This window comes from Ctenopharyngodon idella, chromosome 5 (genome assembly GCF_019924925.1).
Source record: "Ctenopharyngodon idella isolate HZGC_01 chromosome 5, HZGC01, whole genome shotgun sequence".
Lineage (NCBI taxonomy): Eukaryota > Metazoa > Chordata > Actinopteri > Cypriniformes > Xenocyprididae > Ctenopharyngodon > Ctenopharyngodon idella.
The window spans coordinates 23,831,158-23,858,353 of record NC_067224.1 but is presented as its reverse complement, the minus strand read 5'-3'; the positions used below and the strand labels follow the sequence as shown (position 1 = coordinate 23,858,353).

At 37.4% G+C, this 27,196-nt stretch overlaps 2 protein-coding genes across 4 annotated transcripts in view; both read left to right on the top strand.

The window, feature by feature from the left end:
• pld2 (phospholipase D2) overlaps positions 1 to 4,221 on the top strand; it is a 28,589-nt gene extending 24,368 nt beyond the window's left edge. Inside the window, 2 exon segments of the mRNA XM_051893169.1 lie at positions 1,860 to 1,977; positions 2,349 to 4,221. Of these exon segments, the coding sequence (XP_051749129.1) occupies positions 1,860 to 1,977; positions 2,349 to 2,573 (343 nt within the window). The 3' untranslated portion in view covers positions 2,574 to 4,221.
• A 743-nt stretch (positions 4,222 to 4,964) lies between these two features.
• mink1 (misshapen-like kinase 1) overlaps positions 4,965 to 27,196 on the top strand; it is a 40,810-nt gene continuing 18,578 nt past the window's right edge. For all 3 annotated transcript variants that reach the window (XM_051893162.1, XM_051893161.1, XM_051893160.1), the window contains exons 1-13: positions 4,965 to 6,174; positions 11,994 to 12,059; positions 13,930 to 14,112; positions 14,348 to 14,458; positions 15,547 to 15,637; positions 16,050 to 16,180; positions 17,942 to 17,996; positions 18,837 to 18,915; positions 20,653 to 20,828; positions 21,468 to 21,537; positions 23,049 to 23,259; positions 25,756 to 25,866; positions 26,632 to 26,718. In XM_051893162.1, the coding sequence (XP_051749122.1) occupies positions 6,118 to 6,174; positions 11,994 to 12,059; positions 13,930 to 14,112; positions 14,348 to 14,458; positions 15,547 to 15,637; positions 16,050 to 16,180; positions 17,942 to 17,996; positions 18,837 to 18,915; positions 20,653 to 20,828; positions 21,468 to 21,537; positions 23,049 to 23,259; positions 25,756 to 25,866; positions 26,632 to 26,718 (1,428 nt within the window). In that variant the 5' untranslated portion in view covers positions 4,965 to 6,117. The remainder of the gene's footprint in view (positions 6,175 to 11,993; positions 12,060 to 13,929; positions 14,113 to 14,347; positions 14,459 to 15,546; positions 15,638 to 16,049; positions 16,181 to 17,941; positions 17,997 to 18,836; positions 18,916 to 20,652; positions 20,829 to 21,467; positions 21,538 to 23,048; positions 23,260 to 25,755; positions 25,867 to 26,631; positions 26,719 to 27,196) is intronic.

Sequence of the window (27,196 nt, the reverse complement as noted above, 5' to 3'; positions counted from 1 at the left end):
GCGGAGCAATGAAGAGAGGGGTGGGTTTGTTTGGGTTGATTTCAAATATCCAACAGCGTTGTTGAAAAAATACCCACCTTTAACATGATGATTTGGTGCTCAGGAAACATTTCTTATTATTATCAAATTTGAAAACTGTTGTGGTGCTTAATATTTTTGTAGAAACCATTATACATTTTTTCCAGCATTCTTTGATAAATAGAAAGATCAAAAGAACAGCATTTATTCGAAATAGAAATCTTTTGTAACATTATAAATATCTTTACTGTAATGTTTGATCAATGTACAGTGTCTTTGCTTAATAGAATGATTTATTTCTTTTAAAAAAATCGAATTGACCCTAAACTTTTGAACGATAGTTTGTTTGATTCACAACAAATGAGTCTTAGGAGCTAGTTCTTATAATGAATCGCAAACTCATGATTTACTGATGTAAATCATTATGAGGTAAGGCTGTTCAGCCTGTAAGGCACAAATATCTGCATTATTAGCTGACCTTAATGACTGTAACAAATTAAAGCATTTAATTTATGTCATTTGTCACAATCCGCTACCTTACGTCAAGCACAATTGATTGGAAATGAGTGACAGAGACAAGAGTATGATATCATTAATAGTCAATAGCCAATCACTTTGTATCTTTTTGCTTTTCTCTCCATGAAATCCCTTTAACATAGTCGTAATCCATCTCTTCTACATGAGAATGGTTCTGTAGCTATGATAGATTTGTGTTTGTGCAGTGAAGCACCTCGGCTTCCCATTTTGTCCAACTTCTCCCCTGTCTGTGTAGGAGTGTGTGAGTGAAAGAGAGAGGTGTGCGAGCGTGTGTGAGCAGAGCAATTTGTGTTGGCACGTTGCGTTCCACACTGCCAGCTACCAGAACATCTCTTGGTTGCCAAGGGAAACAGTGAGATGCTTCTAATGATGCGTGTGTCTGCAGCACCTTTCACTGCTGGCCTTGGGATGTGACCTCAAGAGATTGTGTTAATGTCCATCTCTGGGTCCTGTGATCTGATTGAATTATTCCACTCTAATCTCCTCGCATAATAGTTTTCACAGTTCACATTTGCTTTATGAGACTTTCTGCAGGCTTTCTACACCCCAAGGGTGCACTGTACCAGTCTAAATGAGTTTGTGGAACATATTTTTGATATTTTTCCTTTTTTGATGTTGACATATCCCTGATGTATGAAGTAAAATGCTATTAAATTAACTCTGGATATGATTAAAATTTGAAATTTGATTATGTAGATGGAGATTGTGCAACCTTAGCTAATTTTTAGTCCTAGTCTTTTAAGAGCATTTGATTGACTTTTTTTTTTTTTTCCTTTTTCTTTTTTTTTTTTTAACTTTTGTTTGGTCCATGTAAGCATATATACACACACACACACACATCAATCACACTCAGATCCACAGACTTAGACAATTTTAAGCAAACTCTGGAAAGGGTCACTCTTGGTGAGAATGCTGTTTCAGCAGAGCTGCTGTCTATCCATCTTAAAATTTACAAATGCTGTGATGAACCAAATCCCGAAACTAAAAGGGAGGAGTGGGGCGAGTTTTCATAAATGGACGGCCAAAACACATAAAAAGTTTTCCATTTTTAGTTTAACGGTGTTGTGTAAATGGCCCCTAAGAATAAAGATGTACAACATTAAACTAACATCTTAATTTTGAGTTTATTTTTATTACAACAGAAGTACCAGAGGTACTTGTCAGCTTACTGTAGATAGAAGGGCCTTTGAATATTGTCTTGGACAAAGGGGGGCCTTAGAGTCAAAAAAGTTGAGAACGACTGCTCTAAATACTGTTAAGCAAACTGTAACTGTCTAAATTCACCCTTTACCTCCTCTCCTCAGTGTACTTCTCGGAGCAAAACGTGACCCAACTCTGGACATTGATGATCCAATCAGTGATCATTTCTTCAACGATGTTTGGAACAAAATCGCCCAAACAAATGCCATCATCTATGAGAAGGTGAGGGACAGAGCTTGTGATCTGAATTTCTCCAAACCCCCTCTATGCCATTTATGAATCTGATGTCTTTAACTAAGGGTTTTCATTTAAAGTCACTGTGCAGGATTTGAACTGATACAAATGCATTGAATGCCGGTCTAAACTACGACAAAACCTGCAATTACTGTAATTTGCAGGTTGTGCAGTATTCCTGCAGACAATAGCACCACTCCCATACACTTCTGCGCTATCATTACCCATATGTTTACACTCACAATGCTAATCCCAGAGATCTCGATGGTTGCATGTACTAGTTATGGATTAGATTTCCGGAATGTTAAAATAAATGTTGGCCAGTGGATATACTGCAGTACCTTTTCTTCACTGTGCAGGTCTTCCGATGTCTTCCACTGGACTCCATCCGAAATTTGCGTGAATTGCCTGGGCACATGAATGCGGAGAACCTCAGTCTTACCGACCCGGAGAAAGCCAGAGAAGAATTACAGGCCATCCAGGGCATCCTGGTCCATTTCCCGCTGCATTTCCTGTGCGAGGAGAACTTGCTCCCACCACTTAAAAGCAAAGAAGGAATGGTTCCTATGGACGTGTGGACATAGCAGGGAAAAGCATCAAATAGTTTGAAGTGTGCCAGTCAAACTGGATTTTAGAGTTTAAAATATCACACATCCAGGAAGCTATAAGCTACTGTGGCTAACCTTTTGTCCATTTAAGTTTGGATTAAAGTAATGGTAGTAAATGGATGATTAGCTCTGAACACTAACCAAATACAGTGTAGAAACACATGATAATCTTGTATAAGAAGATAAATGCATTTATACCAGTAGAATCACACGGTGCTGTTGCTAATTTTATGAAGATACAATGAAATGACATCGATCTTCTCCCCAAATGCCCATTATGGCCTCAAATGTCATGATCTGAGTATTTAAGATGGCAGAGGATGTAAAGTGCTGCTTATATATTGTGGATAGAATGAGGAACGAGGAAAGGAAAGAAGAGAGAATAAGGCAAAAGAGAGAGAGAGAGTATTTTTGATGACCAAGGAACAGAATGTACATTTATTGTTGTGAATGTGTGTGGGTGGATAGCATTGCTTTACCTTCTTTTTCCTCTCTCTTTATTTCTTTCTTGCGTGCACTACACCTCTCAATGCAGTGGTAGCAAATCTGTCAGAACATTTGTGGTTGTTATGGTGACGGGTATAAAGAGCTGACTTGGTCTTGGCTGCTGAGAGTGTGACAGAGAGAACGAAAGAAAGAGAGAGGAAGATCGAGAAGAAGCAGGAAAAAATAGACAAACCATAAAAACAGGAATAACTGGGTTCTGGCGTACTTGGTCAGGAAAATGATATAATGTTTTTTGAAACAGGTAGGGGGGAGTGTTACGGAGCAGGGATCAGGTGGGGCATCAAACATGGTGAGATATTCAGGGGGAGTCTCAGCTCAACATTTATCCCCCCCCCCCCCCCCCATCTCCATGACAACCAGAAGAAATTATTGTTATGTAATAATGTCAGTGGCCCAGAAGATTCCACTTTGTTTTTTTTGGAGGGGGTGTCGACACAAGTGCAAAGCACACTGGAGGCCAGAAAAGCAAAGCTAATTTTGTCAATGCCCCACTTTGTAAATGATTACTAATCTGACCGTGTAATGCTGTAGAATGTTGTAGGTCACTTTATCTGCACCTAAAGAGAATGTTTTAGGTTTTGACCACTAGAGACACAATCATTATTATACTGTAACATTCGAATCACATGAAGCAGTCACCTTTATGAACTGGCAATTATGCTTGTTTTAAAAAATCACTCTATACCTGTTCAGATATTCACGTATCCACTTTTGCACATTTTTATACTTTTTATGTATATACAATTGTTTTTATTTAGAAAGCATACTGAGCTCTAATACTTAAATGAATCTTGGCTAACACTATGTGTTTTCACAGCTTCTGGATGTCTACTATAGGCCTTAGCTAGGATAGATGGCAAATTGAATTTTCTTCAGATGAAAATGAGGCAATGAAGGACAGACTTAAAATCTCTACAATGGCATGCTTTCTATAAAGGTCCTAGATGTCATTTTTAAAACTCACTTTCAAAACTGTTTTATGGTGTTTTTGTCTACACGTATGACATGTATTTTTGTATTAATGACTACAAATGACATATCATAGTTGTCTGAAAGCAATTGAGCAATCAATTATTTTTCCTCCATCTGTTCTATACTAATATATTCATTTACTTCAGATGCTTTGTGTTATTTGTGTATGTGAAGTTTTGCCTACGTTGTGAGGACCAATTAATCCCACAAAGGTAGTAAAGCCTGAAATCACCAACATTGTGAGGACCAGCCAGCAACGTTCAATTATTTATACAGCGCCTTAAACTCAAGGTCACTTTAAAGTGCAAAGAAAATAAATAAATAAATAAATCAGAAACAGAAGACCAAAAATGAAAATTCTATAATTTACCCACCCTCATGTCATTTCCAAACCTGAATGACTTTTTCTTCTGCAGAACAAAATAGGAGATATTTTGAAGAACGTTGGAAACTTGTGGTGACCGCTCTTTTGTGCTCCACAGAAGAAAGTCAAGAACGACATGAGGCGGGCAAATCATGACAGAAAGTTATCATTATTAGTTTTTTTCTCAGATGAACTATCCCTTTAATAAACATACTAAATTATGTCTTAAATTATAAAAGTGTTAAGGTGTGAGAGTTAGGCTTATGTAAGTTTATGAGGACAGAAAAATCATGAACTTAGTATAAAAGCAATAGAAGTCAATGTAAAGTCTCCAAAATTACAACAACAACAACAACAAAAAAACCAAACAACTTGTGTGATTATGTTCTGCTAAAGTTATGGAGGTATTATCCCGGTACCACCTGTCTCCATTGTAACAAGCTTATTCGGGTAGTTTGTCCCTGTTGTAGCACCGTAGCACAGTCCAGGAAGAAGGGAGTGAGAAGTGTAGGGGAGGGAGGAAAAAAAGGAAAAGTGGCTGGAAAACAGAGTGTTGTGTATTCTTGCAGAGGAGGGACGTCACAGCCCGACCACAGCAGAAGTAGGATAGGATCATACCAAGACAGGAGAGAGAAGTTAAATCTGACACATCAAAACAAACGAGATTACAGCAAAAGGACAAAGTTGATTCCCGAGGCGACTCGTTGGCGAATATCTGAATAATAATATTATTATGTATGCATCGTGACAAGTCGCTGCCTTAAAGGGTCCGGGCTAAAAACAAGGTCCTGTTTATGATTTCCCGTTCTTCCCCCTCTCTTTCTCTCCAACAATTCGGCGGAGGTTTTGCGCACCACCGGGAGGTGCCGCTGACTGACATCAGGAGGGAATGAAAGTTTGCCAGGCGGGCGGAATTTTATTCGACGTAAACACTTATTGTTTTTGACACCAGGAACGTGTATTTCAATCCGATAAACATTGTAGAGACTTTTAAAAACTGTGGACATTAACTGAGCCGAACTGTAACATCGAAAGCTACACAGAAATCCTGTTTAAGGCGTGTGCGTGGGTTGCGCCGTAACATGACGGCTTCAGTGGCAGATTGACGCGGATATCACGAGCGCCGCTGTTTTGGAGCTCGGCTTTTCACATACCTTGAAGTTCTGCCTATTTATTTATATATTTTGTGATTTATACTGCTCGTGTATATATTATTCTACTGGTTTTGACAGAGGTAGGCTTGGCTTAACTTACGCAGTGCTGCCAAAATGAGTGTAGAGACGGAGCGCAGTGTGGCACATCTGATTCAAGCTCATGTAAATGTTGCCATGCAATCTTCAGGATTATAGGCTCAACCTCAGCCTTTATCATCGATAAATGCTCGCTAGGCATTTCTCGATCGTCTCCGGCTAACACTTGCCTGAAGAACCGGATCACTTAGCCTTAAAGAACCCTTTGTTTTCCGATAAAGAAGAAACAAACATTTTATGGTCAGAAATCCTGCAGCTGTTGTCAGTTAAACTGGTCGCGGCGGGGACAAGACAAATGTTTCTCGGGGGACCTCACAAGTTTTTCTGAACTGTCCCTTGAAAGAAGCATACTAATAAAATAATACCGCGGTCGTAGCTGCAGTTTTGGAGTACGTATCTTGAATTTCCTTCTGAAATCGTTGCAAAAATGTCAGAAAACGCACCTACGCGGAGTCTGGATGACATCGACCTGGCCGCCCTGCGGGTGAGTGAGCGTGAGAGTGTGTTCACCTACCTGCACCTGCCAGAGGCCTTCACACCCAAACAAATCCATAACAGTATGATTTATGAGTTATGGGGATAATTTAAATACATCAACGAGCTTTTAAAAATGATCTTAAAGGTTTACAAGCTCGAGATTGATTATTTCCTGCGAGCAGGTGAGTCTTGGGCCTGTATCGTGTAATATAATAATCAAGGCCTTGAGAGTTTATGTATTTCTGTGTGTCTAAGTCTAGGTCTCTCTCACTCACGTACATTTGTGGTTTGGGAGGGCCTACCTTGCAAATAAGCGTTGACACTGAATAGGCTTGCTCTGTAATCTTAGAATAGCTCCCTTGTTGTATGGGGAATGCCCTGCAAAACATTAGTGTAACTTTCCATTTAGGCCATCGCTCTTTTTGTGTTTACATACAATACAAATGTGATGGAATGATTCAGTGAACTGTGTTTTTATAGCTTCCCTACGTTCCATACCTACTGGCCAGATGCTGGAAAGTCTCAGTTAATGGATAAATTTGATATTTTTACAGCAATGATTGAGTCCATTTTGTGAAGAGAGAAAATTAGTTGCCCACTTAGTATTCAGAAGTGGGCAGATTATTATCTTGACATTAATCCAGACTACATGGCAAGAAGATGATAATCCTTTACCAAAGTTTATTTTTTACAGGAAACTAGCCTAGTATATTTTAGCAGCAAATAATCTCTTACTTAATACACAAGCATTCATAAATTTGGGGTCAGTAAGGTTTTGGAATATTTTTCGAAGAATTCTCTGCATTTATTTGATCAAAAATACATTAAAACAGCAGTATTGTGAAATATTTTTAAAATTTAAAATATCTCTTGAATGAAATGATTTTTTTTCAGGATTCTGTGATGAATAGTAAGAAATCATTGTACTATTGCCTTTACTGTCACGTTGGCTCAATTTAATGCATATTTGCTAATAATAAGTATTAATTTCTTTAAATAAAAAATCTTACTGACCCCAAACCTTTGCACTTTACCTACAATAGCCTCTGAATAGCTAGCATATGTTGTATACTAGAATAGTCCTTGTGTATTTAATGTGCAAGCAGAAGGCTAATCTAGTCATCTAGCTTAGTGGTATGTTAGCAGGTGGCTAATCCAGTGTCTTAGGGCTAATTATGCTCACTAATTAGGTGAATTCCTGCATATATATAAGGTAACTTATTTGTCATTCACAAAGAAACATGTTTCATTTTACTGTTTCATTTTTATGTGCTTTTGTCATTTGTATTAGGTTTTTTTTGTTTTACCATTTATGCTTAAATTACTTATATTTCCATTTCACTTTTAGCTTTTATTTCTAATTATTTAGTAATTCAACTTAAACTTATTTTACTTACTTGTTTTAATCAGAATGCCATACAGTAACTCTGTCTTCCTGTGTGTGAAATGACAAGACGTATTTGGTGACGTATTTCAGTCTTCTCCAATCATTTAGTTAGTTGCCAAGGCAACATTTTTTACTACTATTTTTTTCCATCTAGTATTTCTATTTTATTTTCCAGCTTTATTTCAATTGACAAAAATGTTTTTAATAGTTTGTTGAGGTATGCATCCCCCCTAAATAACTGCTTTGAGCCTTGTGGACTGGACATAAACATGATAGGACTCCATCGTTTTGACACTTAAGCAGTTACGTGTGTGAGTGGCGTTGTGAATATGCCATAAATGATAAAGCTCTGGCCGTAACTCTCTATCTCTCTTGTGTGTTGGTACAGTGAGTTCCTGGGCACAGCTCTCCAGGGTGTGATGTGTCTGATATTGCCCCTAGAGAGGGAGAAAGAGCACGATGATTCACTTAAGCTCATTGTTTGATAGCTGTCCTATATAACACCCACGTACCACGTCTCTCACATGCTCACATAGACGCATGTTTAGAGGAGCAAAACACATTTAGACTATCTCAAGAGTTCTGCCTTACATGTGTCCCTCCAGCTAGAATCGCACACGGCCGAGGTGGAAGTTTCATTGTATTGTTTTTGAACTTGAGAGCAACCTGCTATCCAGTTCACCTTGGTCATCTCAGTTTCAGTTCTTGTAAGGATCACTTTTAAATAACGTTGACGTGCCAGAGCATCAAACTTGGCACAGAAGCAGGTGAATTTATTTGCTTGTAAATCATATATTTAAATTGGTCTATTACATAATCATAATAGCAGCCATTTGACAGTTAGGTTGCTTATGTAAATGAGATAAATGCTTATGACATCATAATAGGAACCATAATATCAAATAGTAATGATGTAAGATATTGGTTAAACACAAACTAATGAATATGCATGATGACTAGAAAAATCTGTTATACCTTACAAAATGTAACAGAAGCTTGTCATTGGCTGATCAAAATAAACCAGCTGTCGAATAAACCAGCTGAAGTACACATGCATAAAGCCAGATGTTTGCTATACATTGGCAAGGAGAAAATATTTATTAATGTTTATTGGTTTCTGAATTCATGAGGTTGGAGGTTAATGATGTAACTTGATCTAGTAATGCTTAAATATTGATAACCGTAGGCTGGCTCTGATGGGCATTACTTTAGTGTCTAATGGCTTCATCTCCCTGTCAGATAGCTGCATGCTGTTCTGTATATTTCCCAGCTGTTTTTGTTTTCCAAACTTAAGTTGGTTTATTGAGGTATTTTATGTGACAGAAACTAAGTAGTCTAGATGTGTTAACTTCTACCCGTATTAAAGTGCCCCAATTATGCTTTTTCGAATATTACTTTTCATGCAATGCGTAGCTGTTTGTGAATGTCTTGCAAAGTTTTAAAGATCAAAGTGCATAACAAATAAAGTTATTGTCTCCTAAATTAAAGAATTGATTCTGAACTGCTGAAACAAGTCGTCAGCAATTCCAGTCTCACTTCCTGTTACATACCTATGTAACAAATTTGCATAATTCCAATTTCATTGGCTGCCCGTGAACAACGTCTCCATTGACCCGCCCTCAAACACTGTAGTTGTAGCCGAGGCCTGGAAGAGTTTGGTTTGTGTTGTCAACATGTCGAGAAGACTATTTTCAGCACTGCGAATCCACTTTGCATGCATTTCAAAAGGATGAGGACTCGGGCTGGAATTGATGCAGGAAAAAAAGACGCCATTGTTACTGTTTGTATCACTGGGGCTTTTCACACTGCGCTTAACTCCGGGTTATCGTCGTTCTTAACACCGCTTTTAACCCCAGGTAAAGGAACGTTTCACACTTGTAATTTAGAAGTGGGGTTAGCACCGTTTTTTACCTGGGGTTATGAAACCCTGCTCCGGAGCAGGGTTTGCACCGCTTTTGCCAAACTTGTACAGTGTGTAATGATGCAGTGTTAGAATGTTACAGCTAGACGCTTAGCAACAGACAACCAATTGCGTGCCTCATAACTGCCTGCTTTGGACAGTCATGGAAACACTGCGCATTGTATATAAACAGTAAATTCAGCGTTTGAGAGGAAAAATTGACAATTGCTGACAGAAAACGCAACAATTTGAGTGAAGAAGAGACAGTTTTATTCTTACCTTTATAGTCCGAAATGTCCATTCAGTATAAACTTGATAGTACAGTTGACATTACGAGCATGCGCAATGTTAGAGCTTTTATGTAAGCAGGTTGCGTGCTGTTTATCCAATCAATGACAGGAAGTTAACTCAGGGTTTAGGAATGTACAGTGTGAAACGTCATCTTATGAATACCCAGGATTAATTGTTAACCCCAGGTAAATTATGAGCAGTGTGAAACATGAGGCAGGATTACGTTTACCCGGGGTTTAGAATGACCCAGAGTTAACTATTGTGACAAGCCCTACTGTGTATCAAGTGCTGAGAAAGAATCCGGAGCTGAAATTCCAATATGATAAAAGGCGTTTAGTTTCTGTCACACGCAGTAAGCGGTGGACCAGTCATAACAGACTGGGCCATCTGACCAATCACAGTCAGAGCAGAGTATGCTCACAGAAAGGAGGGGTTTAGAGAAACTGCAAATTACATTTTGTTCAAAGATTCAATTACAGTTTGTTTTCAAAGAAGTTTAGTAGTCTAATTTGCTCATCTTTTATGTTAGCATGATTTTTTTTTTTATTTGTTTTGATGTTTTTTCTGTACGTTTCAGGTGGGCGTTTTAGTGAATATTGACATATATTAGCATGTATTTCTATTGGCACATTGCAGTTTATGTGCTGTCCTGTCATTCATCACACATGCATGGACATACACTGACACATTTAAAAGATTTATCCTGTATTTTTAATTTTTGAAAAGCCACAGGCAACCTTTTCACTAAACGTCCTTCCCCCCTGCAGTCTCCAGGGAAAGCCTTATTATTATCTGTTTATCATCTTATTCATTGGCTCATTTATTCATTTCCCTGCTTATGTGTCATCTCTCTCTCTCTGAGACAGATGCTCTCTAGGAGTATAGACTAATTTCCTTTGATGATCGTTGTAAACTCAGTTTGAATATTATAAGGGCACAAAAATATATGTTTGATATGACATGCTATTTTATGTTATAAACGGTCTTGTTTTTAATCCTGTTTGTGTTTGTTCTCATTTCCATTCACCCTCTTACCGATGTTTCACATAAGAGCGTGTTGCTCACTTACAGCTCGCCACTCCAGATCTCTTTAAGAGAGAGAGAGAGAGAGAGGAAAAGATAAAAAGGGAGATGAAGAGAGTGAGAGAGAAAAAGATTGCAGTTATTGGAGGCAGATGAGAGTGAGATGAACGTGGTGTGTATATGTGTGTGAGAGCTAGGAAGAACGTTAGCCTTGTCCACCCACAGAGCTGTACCGAGGCCATATTGAATCACACTGTGTGTGTGTATGTGCTGCGCTGGCTGTTTTTAACCCTCTACTCATTCTAGTTTTTGGCTATGCTCCCCAGCTGAAGCCACACATTAGAGGTACATAAAGCTGCTTGAGAGTTGCATAATGGGTCTTAATACACAACAATGCCACATAAACTCCCTTTTTAAACCTTGGGGTTTGTAAAAACATTGTTCTCAATGGCTGAGCAGGTAATGGTTCTGTCATTGCCATCCTGAGCCAGCAGGGAGCCGCTTGTCTAAGACAGAAAAATAACCTCCAAAAATAAGCTTGATTTAGGACATGAAATATTTTATTTTCTGATCATCGTAGACTTTGTTCAGATCATGTAGTTTGGATATCTTCCCCTGAGAGTGACAGAATAGAGAGTACAGAGAGTGAAGTTCTGACTAATATGGCCAAAACATATCCAGGGCAAGTACACAAAATTCTGGCTTTGCTAGCTCTATTTCATGTGTCGCTGCATACTGAAATGTCCGACCACAATTTATTAATTCTCAGCATTGCCACAAGGGGATGCTATAAATATATTAGCATAAAAAATTTTTCTTCCAGTTAAGAGACTGAATAGTAAATCTTAAAGTCGGCATAAAATGAAATTCACCTTATCTATATTCTAAATGCATGGTATTGGTCTTATTTTTAACGTTTTAATGGCACAGACTTAAATAACTCTAGGTTCCTCTACCTTCCCCTGAGGTTTGCTTTGTCAACACGAGTGCACATCATAAAATGTTCAGCCAGACTGCTTGTTGACAGTATGTTGGTCAAGTTCTGGCATCTGTGTTCACATTCTTGAGTAAAGTATGTTTCTGGCCTAAGCCTCTATGGTATTCTGGGGTTTTATTGTCATTGGACAAAAGTAAATCCAAATGAATTTCCCTCTACAGTTTTTATTTTAGGGGGTTTGCATGATTATATGATTTCATGATCTTAAAAATTGTTTCTCTCTGTCAGGACCCAGCAGGAATCTTTGAGCTGGTGGAAGTCGTGGGCAATGGCACCTACGGACAAGTGTACAAGGTGAGATACAGATGGAAAGGGCGGGAGAAAGAGGGATGATGATATTTCTTAAATGCTATCTTGTGTTACTTAGCAAGAGTAGATGACCCCTTAGATGATAAATAAAACTCCCATTTGTGTTCTTAGAAAAATTGAGGTATGTACCATGTGTTTGAGAGCGAGAGTGATGATGGATTTACTGGGAGATGGATTAGAGATGCTGGTACATGAGCAACAGCGGACAAAAGTGGTTTAAAGCATGTGTACGTGAGAGCATGTGTGAGAATGTCATTGCGCTCTCAGCGTGGTGCAATAACACACAGAGTACCTCAGATCACTGCAGCTGTGCTCAGACCTGTCAATACTCGCCGTTGAGATGAAGACGCCTGGACGAGGGGAGGAAGCTGACAGAGCAGAATGAATGGAGAACAGAATGAATGCAGATAAATTCCAATGTTTAACGCTAAATTGTGTAATTTCTGTACTAATATTGCCATCAAACGCAATTGGAATAATAGTGATGGTTTTCAAACAGATTTCCTATAAAACTCCCCTCATCTCCTGTTGGTCAGTCAAACGTATAGTCCCGTCCAAAACACACTCCATTGGTTAAACCAGTGATGCTGTTTTTGGTTAGTCAGGTATGTTTACACTTTTTGGATAAATCAGTCTACTAATGGCTCACTTATAGTCTGCATATTAAGCTGGGATAGGAGAGAGTATTTTAAAAGAGAAAAAAAATACACTTAATTTTTAAGGAATCACATGACGTTAGTTTGTAATAAGTCATTATACTTGCAGACTTAAATAGTGATTTTAAAGGCCTCTGTAATTATTGCAATGTATGGCATAAGCCGCCTTTACAGAGTGTGTAGGGTGTAATTTGTACTTCAGGCTGTGTTGTTTGGAAAATGTTTCATTTGTAGACTGTAGTGAGGATATAGTTTATGTCATGGTGTATGAGTGTGAACTGTAGGTTATAAAGGGATGTGGTGTGTATGATGAATGCGTTTAGCTTATGGGTAGACAGTGAGGTAGTTTATCCAGCCTAGTTTTAGTGTTGTGTTGAATATGTAGTTTGTAGACCAGTGTATACAATGTGTCTTACTGTGGTATTTCTCAAAGTACTATGGTTTTGCCATAGTTATTTTGAAAGGGTAATTATATGCAAATGAGAACAAGGTCATGAAGAACAGACAAATAGTCCATATGTTATATATTTATATACTGTTATGTTATGTATTAATATATAAAAAAACCTTTTTGTCTGATGAAATTGTGTGGAAATACATACACTACTATTCAAAAGCTTGTGGTATGTAAGTTTTTTGAAAGAAATATTTTATACTCCCCATGTCTATTTTTTTTAATCAAAAATACAAACGGTGATATTGTAAAATATTATTTACAATTTAGTTTCTATTTTAATATGTTTGAAACTGTCATTTATTCAGCAAATCTGAACTTTCAGCAGCCATTACTCCAGTATTCAGTGTCACATGGTCCTTCAGAAATCAATATGCTGATTTTGGTGCTTCAGCAACATTTGTGATTAATTTTTTTTTCAGGATTTTTTGATGAATAGAAGGTTCAATGAACAGCATTTATTTGAAATAGAAATCTTTTGTAACATTATAAATGTCTTTGCTGTCACTTTTGAACAATTTAATACGTCCTTGCTGAATAAAAGTATTAATTTCTTTAAAAAAACCTTACTGACCCCACACTTGTGAATGACGTATTTTTTAGTGTATTTTTGAATGAATGAGTGTATTTTTGTATACTTCTATGCCTCACTGCCTCATTTACTCTGATTATGGTGTATTAACAAATAAAGTTAGTAAATTAGTCATTTCTATGCTACTTGCTATTGAAATTCTTTCTGTCTCAGGGTCGTCATGTTAAGACGGGTCAGCTGGCGGCCATAAAGGTCATGGATGTGACTGAGGAAGAGGAGGAGGAGATTAAAGCTGAGATTAACATGCTGAAGAAGTACAGTCACCATAGAAACATTGCCACCTACTACGGAGCCTTCGTCAAGAAGAGTCCGCCTGGACACGATGACCAGCTCTGGGTCTGTGCTTCCTCACTTGCACAACCTGCGACTTCTGACCTTATAACTGATCTCATAATTGCTAAAAGTCCTGGATCATGACACTATGATCAAATACGTCTATAGTCTGCCATTAACTGAAATGGTTTAGCATGAAATGTTGATATTTAGAGGTCTTGGACCTTGTTGATTTGGAAAAAATGGCCTGTATTAGTTTGCAGTTTCATATATGTAAATTTTGTGTGTTTTTGTTTAGTTGGTGATGGAGTTTTGTGGCGCCGGCTCGGTGACAGACTTGGTGAAGAACACAAAGGGCAACTCTCTGAAAGAAGACTGGATCGCTTATATCTGCAGAGAGATACTGAGAGTGAGACTCTTAAAGTCACCATGAAATCAAAATTGACAATTCTTTTCGCAGTGTTTTTTATGAATGATTTATCTGTGCCTATCTTTTTTTTCTTAAATACCTGTGCATTCGTAGTCTTTAATCAAAAACACTGAAGGCCCGTTTACACCAAAGACGATAACTATAAAGATAACGATATCATTGAGCTCACTTTCAGTATGATTTTTTTCCAGCTGTTGAACGATAAAACACTGACAGCCAATCAGAATCCATTGTAATTTAAGGGCTTGTGCATTTAAAATGGCAGACGACATTGCAGAGAAGTTAATCACCGAGGTCCAGAAAAAGCCACCACTGTTTGACAAGTCAAAACCCCTTTTTTAAGGATACTTGAAAGAAAATGGATATATGGAAAACAATTGGTCATACCCTCAGAATAAATGGTGAAAAGTATTAACGATGAGATCATTATGCCAGGCTAGCAAATAGTGTAACATAAAATGACTTCAGGTATCCAGTGCTAGTTTTGACACTTCCTTTGAAATTGCAGTGAAAAAGACTAGGCGTTGTTTTTATTTCACTATATTGACTACGTCAGCTAAATTCACTGTTAGATTAGATCGATTACACTAGCTATTCACTCAAAACATAGCATGCTGACGACATCTGCTGGTTAAAGCCGTGTAAGTGCAACAAGAACAGCGAAAAAATTTTGTACACACTTTGAAACCTCAGTGTGTGAGCTTAGAATAAACAGACCATTATCGTTCGTTGGTGTGGACGCAAATATACAGTAGTTATCGTTATAATTATCTTTATAGTTATTGTTCTTGGTGTGAACGGGCCTTAACTCCTCGCAACGAAATCTCTTTTCTGATGACGTGTGCACCGGCGCGTGTGTGGGACAATAATCCATCCCTTCCAGGCACCTGTATATGTCACAATGTAGAAGAAAAGGAGATCGCAATTTTTGTTTCATGCGGTCTTTAACAATACACATTACATGCCTGATACATGATTCCTATCTGCAGCCTTACTTGAGTTGATCTTTTAGCTTTATGTAATTATATGTAATGTCGCACAGCCAGTAAACACTGTCTGTTCCTCAGGGTCTGTCTCACCTCCATACTCACAAAGTCATCCACAGAGACATCAAGGGACAGAATGTACTGCTTACAGAGAATGCAGAGGTTAAACTCGGTGAGTGGGATATTTGCTTGACACAAAACAGAAAAAAACAGACTAACTCATTAACTGTCTGTTTCTGTGATATTTGATTTGTGTAGCCCGGTTTTGTGTGTTTGAGTGTGCGTGTTGTCTAGCCTATATACTGTCTGATTAGAGAACATCATCTTTTAACAACTAGAGCAAAGCACCAAAGCTCATTAATATAGGCCTGACACCATGACAAAAATATCTTCACACACCACAACCTGAGGGAGAGTGTGGTGGAAGTAGAAGAGTGTGTCGGCTTGTATGAGAAGCAAAGATTTAGCGCAGATGAATATAAACATTTTGGCTGTGCAACAGGTTTCGTAAGACTTTGAAAGCAAAATGTGTCCTGTAATATTACAGACCTTGATTGCTTCCTCTTTTCTCACTCTCTCTGTAGTGGATTTTGGGGTGAGCGCACAGTTGGATCGTACAGTCGGCAGAAGAAACACTTTCATTGGCACTCCCTACTGGATGGCCCCAGAAGTCATTGCCTGTGATGAGAATCCTGACTCCACATATGATTACAGGGTAAAATGAGCTTCTGACTGTTGATGTACACCACACTGTTCAAAAGCTTGGGGTTGGAAAGATTTTTTTTTTTTTTTTTTTAAGTAGTCTTTTATGCTCACCAAGGCTGCATTTATTCGATCATAAATACAGTAAAAATAGTAATATTGTGAAATATTACAAATTTAAATAATTTTCTATTTTAAAATGTAATTCATTCATATGATGGCAAAGCTGAATTTTCAGCATCATTACTCCAGTCTTCAGTGTCACATGATCATTCAGAAATCATTCTAATATGCTGAATTGATTCTCAAGTAATTTCTTGAATTGAACTGTTGAAAACAGTTGTGCAGCTTAATATTTTTGTGGAAACTGTGATATATTTTTTTCAGGATTCTTTAATTTAACAGAACGATTAAAAGAACAGCAGATTTGAAATAGAAATCTTTTATAACATTATAAATGTCTTTACTGTCACTTTTAATTAGTTTAATACGTCCTTGCTGAATAAACATTTTCATTTCTTTAAAAATCTCACTGACCTCAAACCTTTGAATGGTAGTGTACACACAGTGTGTGGGTCACATTTGCTGTGTCCGAAATCACATACTGTCTGAGTAGGTACTACATGTGAATTTGAACTTACTTTGTGATCGTTAAAAATATATAGGTAGTATGACTGAAATTCGAATATACTACATTTGCTATGATGTCATTATTATGTGACCTACCAGCATAAGTATTCAATTTCAGACACAGCAATTGTCTTTGTTTTAAAAGGTCACTTCCTCTACGGTGTCCTCATGTGATAGTAAAATGTCCATCGAATGCACACTTCAGAATCTCGGCAGAAATATTAGGTCATCCGGGTACTTTCCGCCTACTGTTTTTTGAATACTATAGATTCGGACATACTATGCTGGCATGCTGTTTTTCACCTACTATATTGTAGGGAAGTATTAAATTTTGGACACAGCGATTGTCTTTGTTTTAAAAGGTACACTAGGCATTTTCAATTTTTAATCTTAAGAAACAATTAGTGCTTTTGACTATTAATATTTTACAATATGTTAAACAGATCAGTGGTCTAGAAATAGCTGCATAAGGGTCTTCTCTCATGGTGGCTGCCATATTGAGATCACATAAAGCCCTGTTATCATATGCTGATACCAATACTGACGCCTCTATCACATGGAGAGGGTTTTGTGAATTCTGATGATAAAATGGGAATGTTCAATTATATCAGTTTAACATTATAAAGCCATTATCAACATTTAAATGGGACTAATTGTTTGTTTTTTTGCTTAAAAAGAATAATACAATATGGTCAATCAAAAACTTGTGAGAAAAAACTTTAAAAGTAATATTAATGACCATAAAAACCTGTCAACCAATTATATGTGACATTTAGCTTGGTCAACATTTAGTGAAGTAGTACTGAATACAACACCTTTCTCTCTGTTTGGTTTAAATGGCTATAGCATTGTCTGCGACTGCTTGCAGGAGAAATGGTTCCTCTAAACTACTGTTTATTGGCAACGTTCTTTGTTTTTCACTTTTAAGCTCATGATACATTTTAATGTACATAACCAATAAACAATGCAATTATTAGTGGGTTTTATTTTTATGTGAGGATCCTGTTAATACAACATTAATATTGGAAGTATGAATTTTTCAATATCAATCAGCTCATCCCTATTATTGCACCTCTTGTATTGATTGTGTTTGTGTGAGTATGTGACTTTGCTTGAATAAAATAACCTTTTTTTAATTTTACAGAGTGATATCTGGTCTTTGGGAATCACCGCTATAGAGATGGCTGAAGGAGCACCGCGTAAGTACACTGTGTTTACAGATACATCCTTACATTACAGTGTGGATCCAGACCTTAATATGAACAAAATAACTATCAGTCCCTCATATCAGCAGCATGATACTCACATTACAATCGCAATTACAGCTCCTGTTTTTAAGTGAATAATCAAAAAATGATTGTATATGTGAGTTTGCACAGTTGCTGCTTTCACTTTACCGCTCACATACGGTGATATATGCAATAACGTTGTTTCTAATAAGCACATGCTTCAGTTGTGTCGTCTTCTGCTTTAAATGCTCAAGCTATTTAGAGTCAGGTGGATTCTGATGAGCTGTCAAAGTTTTATCGTTCATCAGCTGGAAAAACATTTCTGAAAGTGATTCCAAGGATATCGTTCCTCTGTTGTTGTCATTATATTTATTGTGTGGACTTCCCTATTCTCATAGAATTAAAATGATAATTAAAACTTAATAGTTTTCATTATAGTTATCATCCTTGGTGTAAATGGGCCTTAATATGACATGTTTTCATTTTTTCAAAAATATTAAAAAAAATTTACAAACCAAGCAATAATACTAAACCTCCCTCTCTTCCATACCTGTTATGCGAGTTGGAACAAAAGGAGTAATAGAGTAACAGAGGTCGATCTGTACTTCATTGTCATAACTTATGCAGCACAACACTTAGTCATAGTCTTTCTCACACGCTCACACGGACAGCGTGTAGCAGCGGCCCAGTCACTGTTCTGCTTTCGTTCATGAATTGTTGTCACCTCTTGAGTCAGTTAGTATGATGATTGGGCACATAGGTGAAAGAGTCTTTTATCAGCATGTTTGATTTCTGTGCTCTTTCCCTCAGCGTTGTGTGACATGCATCCTATGCGAGCTTTGTTCCTTATCCCACGGAACCCTCCTCCTAAACTGAAGTCCAAGAAATGGTGAGGACACACTGTTTCAGCTGCTATTTTAAGATCAAGCTATATTTTCCTTCTTCCTTCCCTCCCTTTTTTCCCCCTCGTCTATATATACATGCACTGCATACTTATGATCGCTGCCATCCATATAGCTTCTCTTTTTGTATGTGGTTTCCTCGTTTAATAATGTTTTTCAGACAGGAGCTGCAGTTTTGCACCCACCTACATCCTCACACATATAGATTGCTGTTGCATGATGAAAAATTAGTTCTCTTTCTACCTTCAGTTCATCTATGTTTTTGTCTTTCTTTCTGTTGGTTGCAGTTGTCACAAATTGGCATGCCATGCTATAGTTTTTTAGATTGGAGTTATTTTGGTCCTTCTGGTCAGAGCCCTGCCCTTGAACAGCTGGTTATAGAAGTAGAGATGGAGCATATGTTGGGTTTGAATTCAGAAGGCAGCCATATTTCGTTTTACTGAATTGTGTCCTGTTAGCAATAATGTGTAAGATATTCTGCTTCCTGTTTAAAACAGCCTGTTTTGTTGGTATTTTTTCAGTGTGTGTCTGTTTGATTTGGTTTGATTTAGATTATTTTTTTCCTTTAAAACTTTATATTGAAAGTAATAACAGAGCTTAATACTTTTATTCAACAAGGATGCATTAAATTGATCAAATATGACAACTGACATTTATAATGTTACAAAAAAATACAGATTTCAAATAAATGCTGTTCTTTTGAACTTTCTATTCATCAAAGAATTTTTTCCACAAAAATATTAAAGGGTTAGTTCACCCAAAAATGAAAATTCTGTCATTAATTGCTCACCCTCGTGCCGTTTTACATCCGTAAGACCTTTGTTGATCTTCGGAACACGAATTAAGATATTTTTGTTTAAATCCGTTGGCTCCGTGAGGCCTACATAGGTAGCAATGACATTTCCTCTCTCAAGATCCATAAAGGTACTAAAAACATATTTAAATCAGTTCATGTTCAGTGTGAGTTCAGTGGTTCAATATTAATATTATAAAGCGACGAGAATATTTTTGGTGCGCCAAAAAAACCAAAATAACAACTTATTTAGTATTATTAATATTGAACCACTGTACTCACATGAACTGATTTAAATATGTTTTTAGTACCTTTATGGATCTTGAGAGAGGAAATGTCATTACTCCCTATGTGGGCCTCACGGAGCCATCAGATTTAAACAAAAATATCTTAATTTGCGTTCCGAAGATTAACAAAGGTCTTACGGGTGTGGAACGACATGAGGGTGAGTAATAAATGACAGAATTTTCATTTTTGGGTGAACTAACCCTTTAAGCAGCACAACTGTTTTCAACATTAATAATAATAATAAGAACTAAATCAGCATATTAAAATGATCATGTGACACCGAAGACTGGAGTAATGGCTGTTGAAAAATTGAAAAAATTGCCATCACAGGAATAAATTACATTTTAAAATATATTAAAATAGAAAACATTTTTAATTGTAATAATATTTCATGTTTCATGTTTTGATTAAATACATGCAGCCTTGGTGAGCATAAGAAACTTCTTTCAAAAACATTTAAAAAATCTTACTGATCGTAACTGGCCTGAAACTTTCTCACGGACCTGAGGCCTGTGGGGCATTCCCTACAGCCCTGGCCTATACAAAAGCATTCTATAATCAGTTTTTTTCTTTTTTTTTTTTTTCTTGAATTGACTTTGTTGCTAATACATTAGTTTCTTGCATGTTTTTCTGTCTCTTTCAGGTCTAAGAAGTTTATTGACTTCATCGAGGGTTGTCTGGTGAAGTCATATCCAAGTCGTCCATCCACAGAACAGCTCCTGAAGCACTCGTTCATCAGAGACCAGCCCACTGAGAGACAGGTCCGCATCCAGCTCAAAGATCACATCGACCGCACACGCAAGAAACGCGGCGAAAAAGGTATGTGTCATGTGTTTTCTTTAATGTTGCCTTTACAAATAGTTTTAGACAAAATACAAGAACAATAGAGCTTTTTTAATCACAAAAGCCCCAAACATTTCATGACCCAAGCGCTTGATAATTAATTCAGTAGTTAAATCAGTTTTGTTATCAGAGTAAGGACAGATGCAGATGCATGAAGTATGTATCCACCCATTTGCACACTGGAGCTCTGTGGTGGAACAGAAGATGTAATAAAGTTTGTCTGCTTGCCTTTGTGCAGTGAGGTCACCAAGACTCCCTTCCAATCAGAGCTCATCTTTGCCTTGGTCTACAAATAGGGTGCTTGTGCATAACTGTGTGTAGCTTAGAGTAACTGAGTAATCAAATAGCACAGCTGGTCTTGAATTATGTTTCTTTTTGGTTATAAAGAAAGAGGAACAGCTAAAAATGGAAGCATCCAGCCAGCAGCCTTCAGCAGTATTATTAGAGCTCATACAGTATCAGTTAAGGAAGAGTGCAGATGATTTAGAAGTGCTGCAGTATGCATAAACTGTGTTGAGCCATATTATATTAATGCCTAAAGCCTTTCTCGTTATTTTCCTGCCCTCCTCTCTCTCTCTGTTTCTTGCTTTTTCATTTTGTCTTGATTTCTCTCAGAGGAGACTGAATACGAGTACAGCGGTAGTGATGAAGAGGATGAGAACAGAGGAGATGAGAGAGAATCCAGGTAAACACAGCAGCATCTGTGTTTACACAGTTCTACATAGCACTACACAATATTGCAGAAACTCCCCCCAGTGTTATTGACATTTTGTGTTAACTTACTAACTTAGCAGTATAAAGTCTGTGAATTTTATGATGTTCAAATACTTTCTCCTATCCCATTTTAATGTACAGAGACCAGAGATGGAAACTCTACGTTAGCTAAACTCTAAGGTCAAGCTGCACTTAAAGGGTTAGTTCACCCAAAAATGAAATTTCTGTCATTAATTACTCACCCTCATGTCGTTCCAAACCTGTAAGATTTTCATTCATCATTAGAACACAAATTAAGAGATTTTTGATGAAATCGTAGAGTTTTTTTTTAATCTCCCATAGAAAGCAATGAAATTACCACATTCAAGGTCCAAAAAAGTAGTAAAGACATTGTTAAAATAGTCAACGTGACTTTACGCAGTTTACGTTAGACACATTGCAGAGTTTCTGGGTTCTATGCCAGAATGCCGACTCATTATTGGCCAACACTGTTCACGTGAGCAGCACGATGCATGCGTGTGATGCTGATGCAGGAGCCGGCTAATAGGAGTTTTCTGACGTAAAACACAGAAGCTCTGCAATGTGTCTTTAACGTAAACTGCGTAGGAGAATGACAGGGTAGAGAAGAAATTGTTGAATAAAGTCGTTATTTTTGTTTTGTTTTTGCACACAAAAAGCATTCTCGTCGCTTCATAATATTAAGGTTAAACCACTGTAGTCACGTGGACTATTTTAACGATGTCTTTACTACTTTTCTGGACCTTGAACATGAAAAATATCTTAATTTGTGTTCTGAAGATGAACGAAGGTCTTATGGGTTTGGAACGACATGAATGTGAGTAATTAATGACAGAAATTTCATTTTTGGGTGAAATAACCCTTTAAGTGGGAAGAAAATGTTCTTGCAACTTGACTAAAACTATTAGATAATTGACCTGAGACTTCACGTAAACTAGTAGATCATTTCGCTTGAGATTTGATTTGGTAATCAATTTTCCTTGAGAATTGACTTAAAGTAGTAGATAACTGACTTGATACATGGCTTGATTGAAATTATCTTTTGATTAAAATAAAACTTGTGAGAAAAGATTTGAGACCTGTCTTTACATGTCTGAATGAGTCAGTATTAAGTAAGCCATTTGTTTGTTTAAGGTGGGATCATCAAATCATGACAACTGCTCTTTGGAAACAATCCTTATTTTTGCAATTGTACTTGGAGCTTTGTGGCAGAAATTACACACTTCATCTTTAATGGATTTGTTTAGGGAACCGTTTTATGTGCATAGAAGGTTCCTCGTAATGCTCCATTAATGCTTTATCATATTACTCAACATGGATCAATCCCTTTACTCACTTGCACATGAGTACATGCCCTTGACGTAACTTGGAGAGAAATTAACACACAGTACAGTCCTCCTTGCAAACATTAACTGTTTATATCATCTGACTTTCCTCTCTTTCTCTGTTTATTTCTGTCTGAAGCTCTATTTTGAATGTTCCTGGTGAGTCGACATTGCGGAGGGATTTCCTGCGGCTGCAGCAAGAGAATAAGGAGCGTTCAGAGGCCTTAAAACGACAGCAGGCGCAGCTCGCCGCTCAGCGCAGAGACCCTGAGGAGCACAAACGCCAGCTGCTGCATGACCGGCAGAAACGGATAGAGGAGCAGAAAGAACAGAGGCGTCGCTTAGAGGAGGTACACATGCTTGCATGTGCGCATGAAAGTCACTGAACATCGTCTTTTTTCACGCAGGAAATAATGAGGGCAGAGTACTAATCATAAAAGGTGGTCTGTATACGAGTACTGACAGATACTTGAGCTGTTTGAGATGTGGTGTTTTCCTCAGTGCATAACTTACATTTCACAGGTAAAATCTCCATTTGTAAATGTTAGAAAGTCTTGCAAAAATGTCCATTTTGCTGTCAGGAGTGGACAATGTAAGCGAGTCTCTGCTAAACTTCACAGACTTCAGTGAACGAGCGCAGCCGCACGGAAGCGCCAAACAGACAAACAGCCAAATAGAATTGTAGCGCAGTAATTTGACTGAAATAAAAATTTTGCTAAAATGTTACAATATTAGAATGTAATGTGTTTTAACCCTTTTTTGCACATAATATATAAAATAGCCTACATGGTTACATTCACAATATTTGTTTTCATAGCCTTCAATATGAACGTTGTTTGTAGGACAACATTGGGCAGGATTTGAAATAACATTTAAAATAGAAAAAAGTAGAAAATCTAAGAATATATACCTTTATCACCATTTAGTGAAAAAAACAAAAACAGAATTTTTTTTTTTTTTGGGCCATATCACCCATTAATATGAATGTCACTTTTATAATAATTTTATGGGGCTTTTTTGCAACTTTTTCTGAAGCGAAACAGCTCCAGTCTTTATTTACTTTTATTAAATTTTGGGTTCCACAGAAAAAAGGTGATACAGGTTTGAAATAACATGAGTAAATAATGACAAGATTTTTGTTGTTTAGTGACCTAATCCTTAAAGTATTTTAGATTTTATCTCCTGTCCATGAATGTTGAACTGAACATAGATCAGAACATTCCATTGAATGGGGCTAAAAGAGGCTAAAAGTTTATACTAGGAGAACATTTTAGAATATTCAGTGTTTGACATAAACCGTACATCACAGCCAGAAGATTTACAGCAGTGTTTGTTGAAGTGCTGAACATTTTTCTCTTATCTGGAGCCGGTCTTTCTTCATTAAAGTGAACACAGGGAGGTATTTGTGGAATTTTGTGAGGCACATGTAGATGAATTTAAGAGACAAGCCTGGTAAATGAATAAGAACTCTGCAAAGTCAGACTTTTAATTGAATTAGTTTGAGTGGTCATTGTCACTGGATGACTGTGGAAGGACATGATTAGCATGATTGCCTGATTAGTCCTGCACTAGCTGATAGAGACATCGGGTGATGAATAGGCCACAACACAAAAGAGTATGTGTATTTATGTACTGAACATCATAAGCCATTATATTCATGTCTGCCTTTGTATACTAAGAGATTCCCAAAGTCAAGCCCCTAACAGCTAAGCTAATTAAATCAAGACAGATTAGTTTAGTGTCCAATTCTCACTATCAATTAGTTGTTTATTAGCATGCATATTACTATGATATTGGCTGTTTATTAGTACATATAAAGCACACATTATTGCCTTATTCTGCATGACCATATTCTATATCCCATAATCCTACCCAATTCCTACCTAATGCCTAAACTCAAAGGGTTAGTTTACCCAAAAATGAAATTTCTGTCATCAATTACTCATCCTCATGTCGTTAAAATTGGTTATGACATTGCTGTGTATAGGGAGGTCAGAAGCTCTTGGATTTAATAAAAAAATATCATAATTTGTGTTCCGAAGATGAATGAAGCTCTTACGGGTGTGGACAATATCAGGGTGAGTAATTAATGACAGAAATTTTCATTTTTGGGTAAACTAAGCAGTAATTATGAGTTTGAGACAAAAGTCGTCGTTAATAGTTAGTTAATAGTGAGAATTGGACTCTAAACTAAAGTGCGAACAAATATTCAAATAGAAAACCATTATTTTAAATTGTAATATTTCACAATATTCATAAAAGTAAATTTGTCATTGACTAGTCAGATGTTCTTCCATTGAAGTTCAAGATGTTTTTCTCATCATCTCTAATACTACTTGTAATTAAAAAAATAAAAATAAATAAATAAATATATATATATATATATATATATCATTTAGACAGTTTAAAATCCCATAATTTTGTCACAAACATACTTTGTCTTGCTATCAGTGGACATTTAAATTCAAATAAATAATTGTACTGTAAAATGACTTGTGTTAGGAATGATAGAGTTTAGGTTTGCTGTCCAAAGTTACATGCTGTATAGGCCATGTACAGGGTGACACCAGCACCATCTAGCCACTAACTGACTGAATACAGCACCGCAGTGCACTGACTCACCAATATCACTATACTCACCCTCTCACCATAACTGTGCCCAATGTCTTAGTCACTTTTGCTTTCTCTCTTTTCTCTGGCTATGTTCCCCGTTCTCTCCCTACTAATTTCCCTTCTCAAAAGCATTAGATGATTTTTAGCAACAGGAAGGCTCTCATTATTTCAGCCAAATATGTTAAAGTGACTCACACTCTCTCTTTCTCTCTCTCTCTCACACACACACACAGCAACAGAGGAAGGAGAGAGAGATGGTGCGGCAGCAACAGGATAAAGCTCCTCACCGGAGACTCGATGACATGAGACGAGAGGAGGACAGGAGGATGGCAGAGAGAGAGCAGGTAACCAATCACAGTCACAGAACTGCAGCCGGACGGCCAATCGCAGCCTAGCGTGGGTGTTCCACTCAGCACAGCTCTGGCCCTGGAATGTCTGTGGAGTGGTTGCCATGGCAGCAGGTTCTCAAACGCAGTGTGTGTGTGTGGGTGAGCCGTGTGCAGCCCTACATTCAATACAATTCAAACTGACAGAAACACAAAAGACCAATCAGCATGAATTAGTGCACAATGTGCCACAGGACACACTCTTCAAAACGACCTCACATGTACATGCCTCACATCACACTTCCTTCAGTTTTCCGCCACTAAACGACTGGAGAAACTCACACATACGCAACACATTCCTCAGAGTGACAGGAACCACTTGTAAACACTCGCTGCATGTCATTTTAAGATTATAAAAGCGGCGTGACGTTACGGCTCTACCGCAGTAAGTGAATGAAGCGCGTGGAACAAATCTCTTCACTCTGTCGAGGTGTCTTCAGCCATTTTAAAAAGCCCATCAGAAACACTTTAAAATGTCTGCCTCTATCTTGAAAGGCTGCACAGACAGGTGTATCTGTCCGCTCCCTCAAATATCTTTTTATTCCATCCTTTTGAGTCTATTCTGATCCATCTCTTCCTTCTCCACTGCTCCCCCCTCTCTCTCTCTCTCTCTCTCTCTCTCTCTCTCTCTCTCTCTCTCTCTCTCTCTCTCTCTCTCTCTCTCTCTCTCTCTCTCTCTCTCTCTCTCTCTCTCTCTCTCTCTCTTCATCCCTCTCTCTATAGGAGTTTATAAGACATAAGTTGGAGGAAGAACAGCGGCAGTTAGAGATACTGCAGCAACAATTACTGCAGGAGCAGGCATTGCTAATGGTAACACTCCTTTCTTTCTCTTCCCTCTGTTTGTTTCTTGCTCTGGTCCTGTCAGTCCTCAGCCAGTTTTGATGCATCTCATGTTCCAGGATGCCAAGATTGTGCTTGAATGATCAGACTCCTCCTGGTTTCAGAATTGGAAACTTACAAAGGAGAGTTTTGAAATGTTCTGGAGCAGGGGTCTTTAATTATTGTTTGGTCTTAAACTAATTTTATGAAAATATGCATTAAAGAAAAATATAATATTTAGTTAAATTCACCCAAAGCTAGTGTTAAGAAGCTCAAATTGAGCTAAATGTTTCATTGTCCCTCCCAAATTAAAATAAAATAAGTTAAATTAAAATTTTAATTTAAATTAAATTATTTGATTAAATAGATTTAAATAGATTTCTAGTGTCAAATGATCTAACAGAAATCACTCTACTATTCTGATTTGCTACTCAGGACACACTTCTTATTAATGTTGAAAACAGTTGTG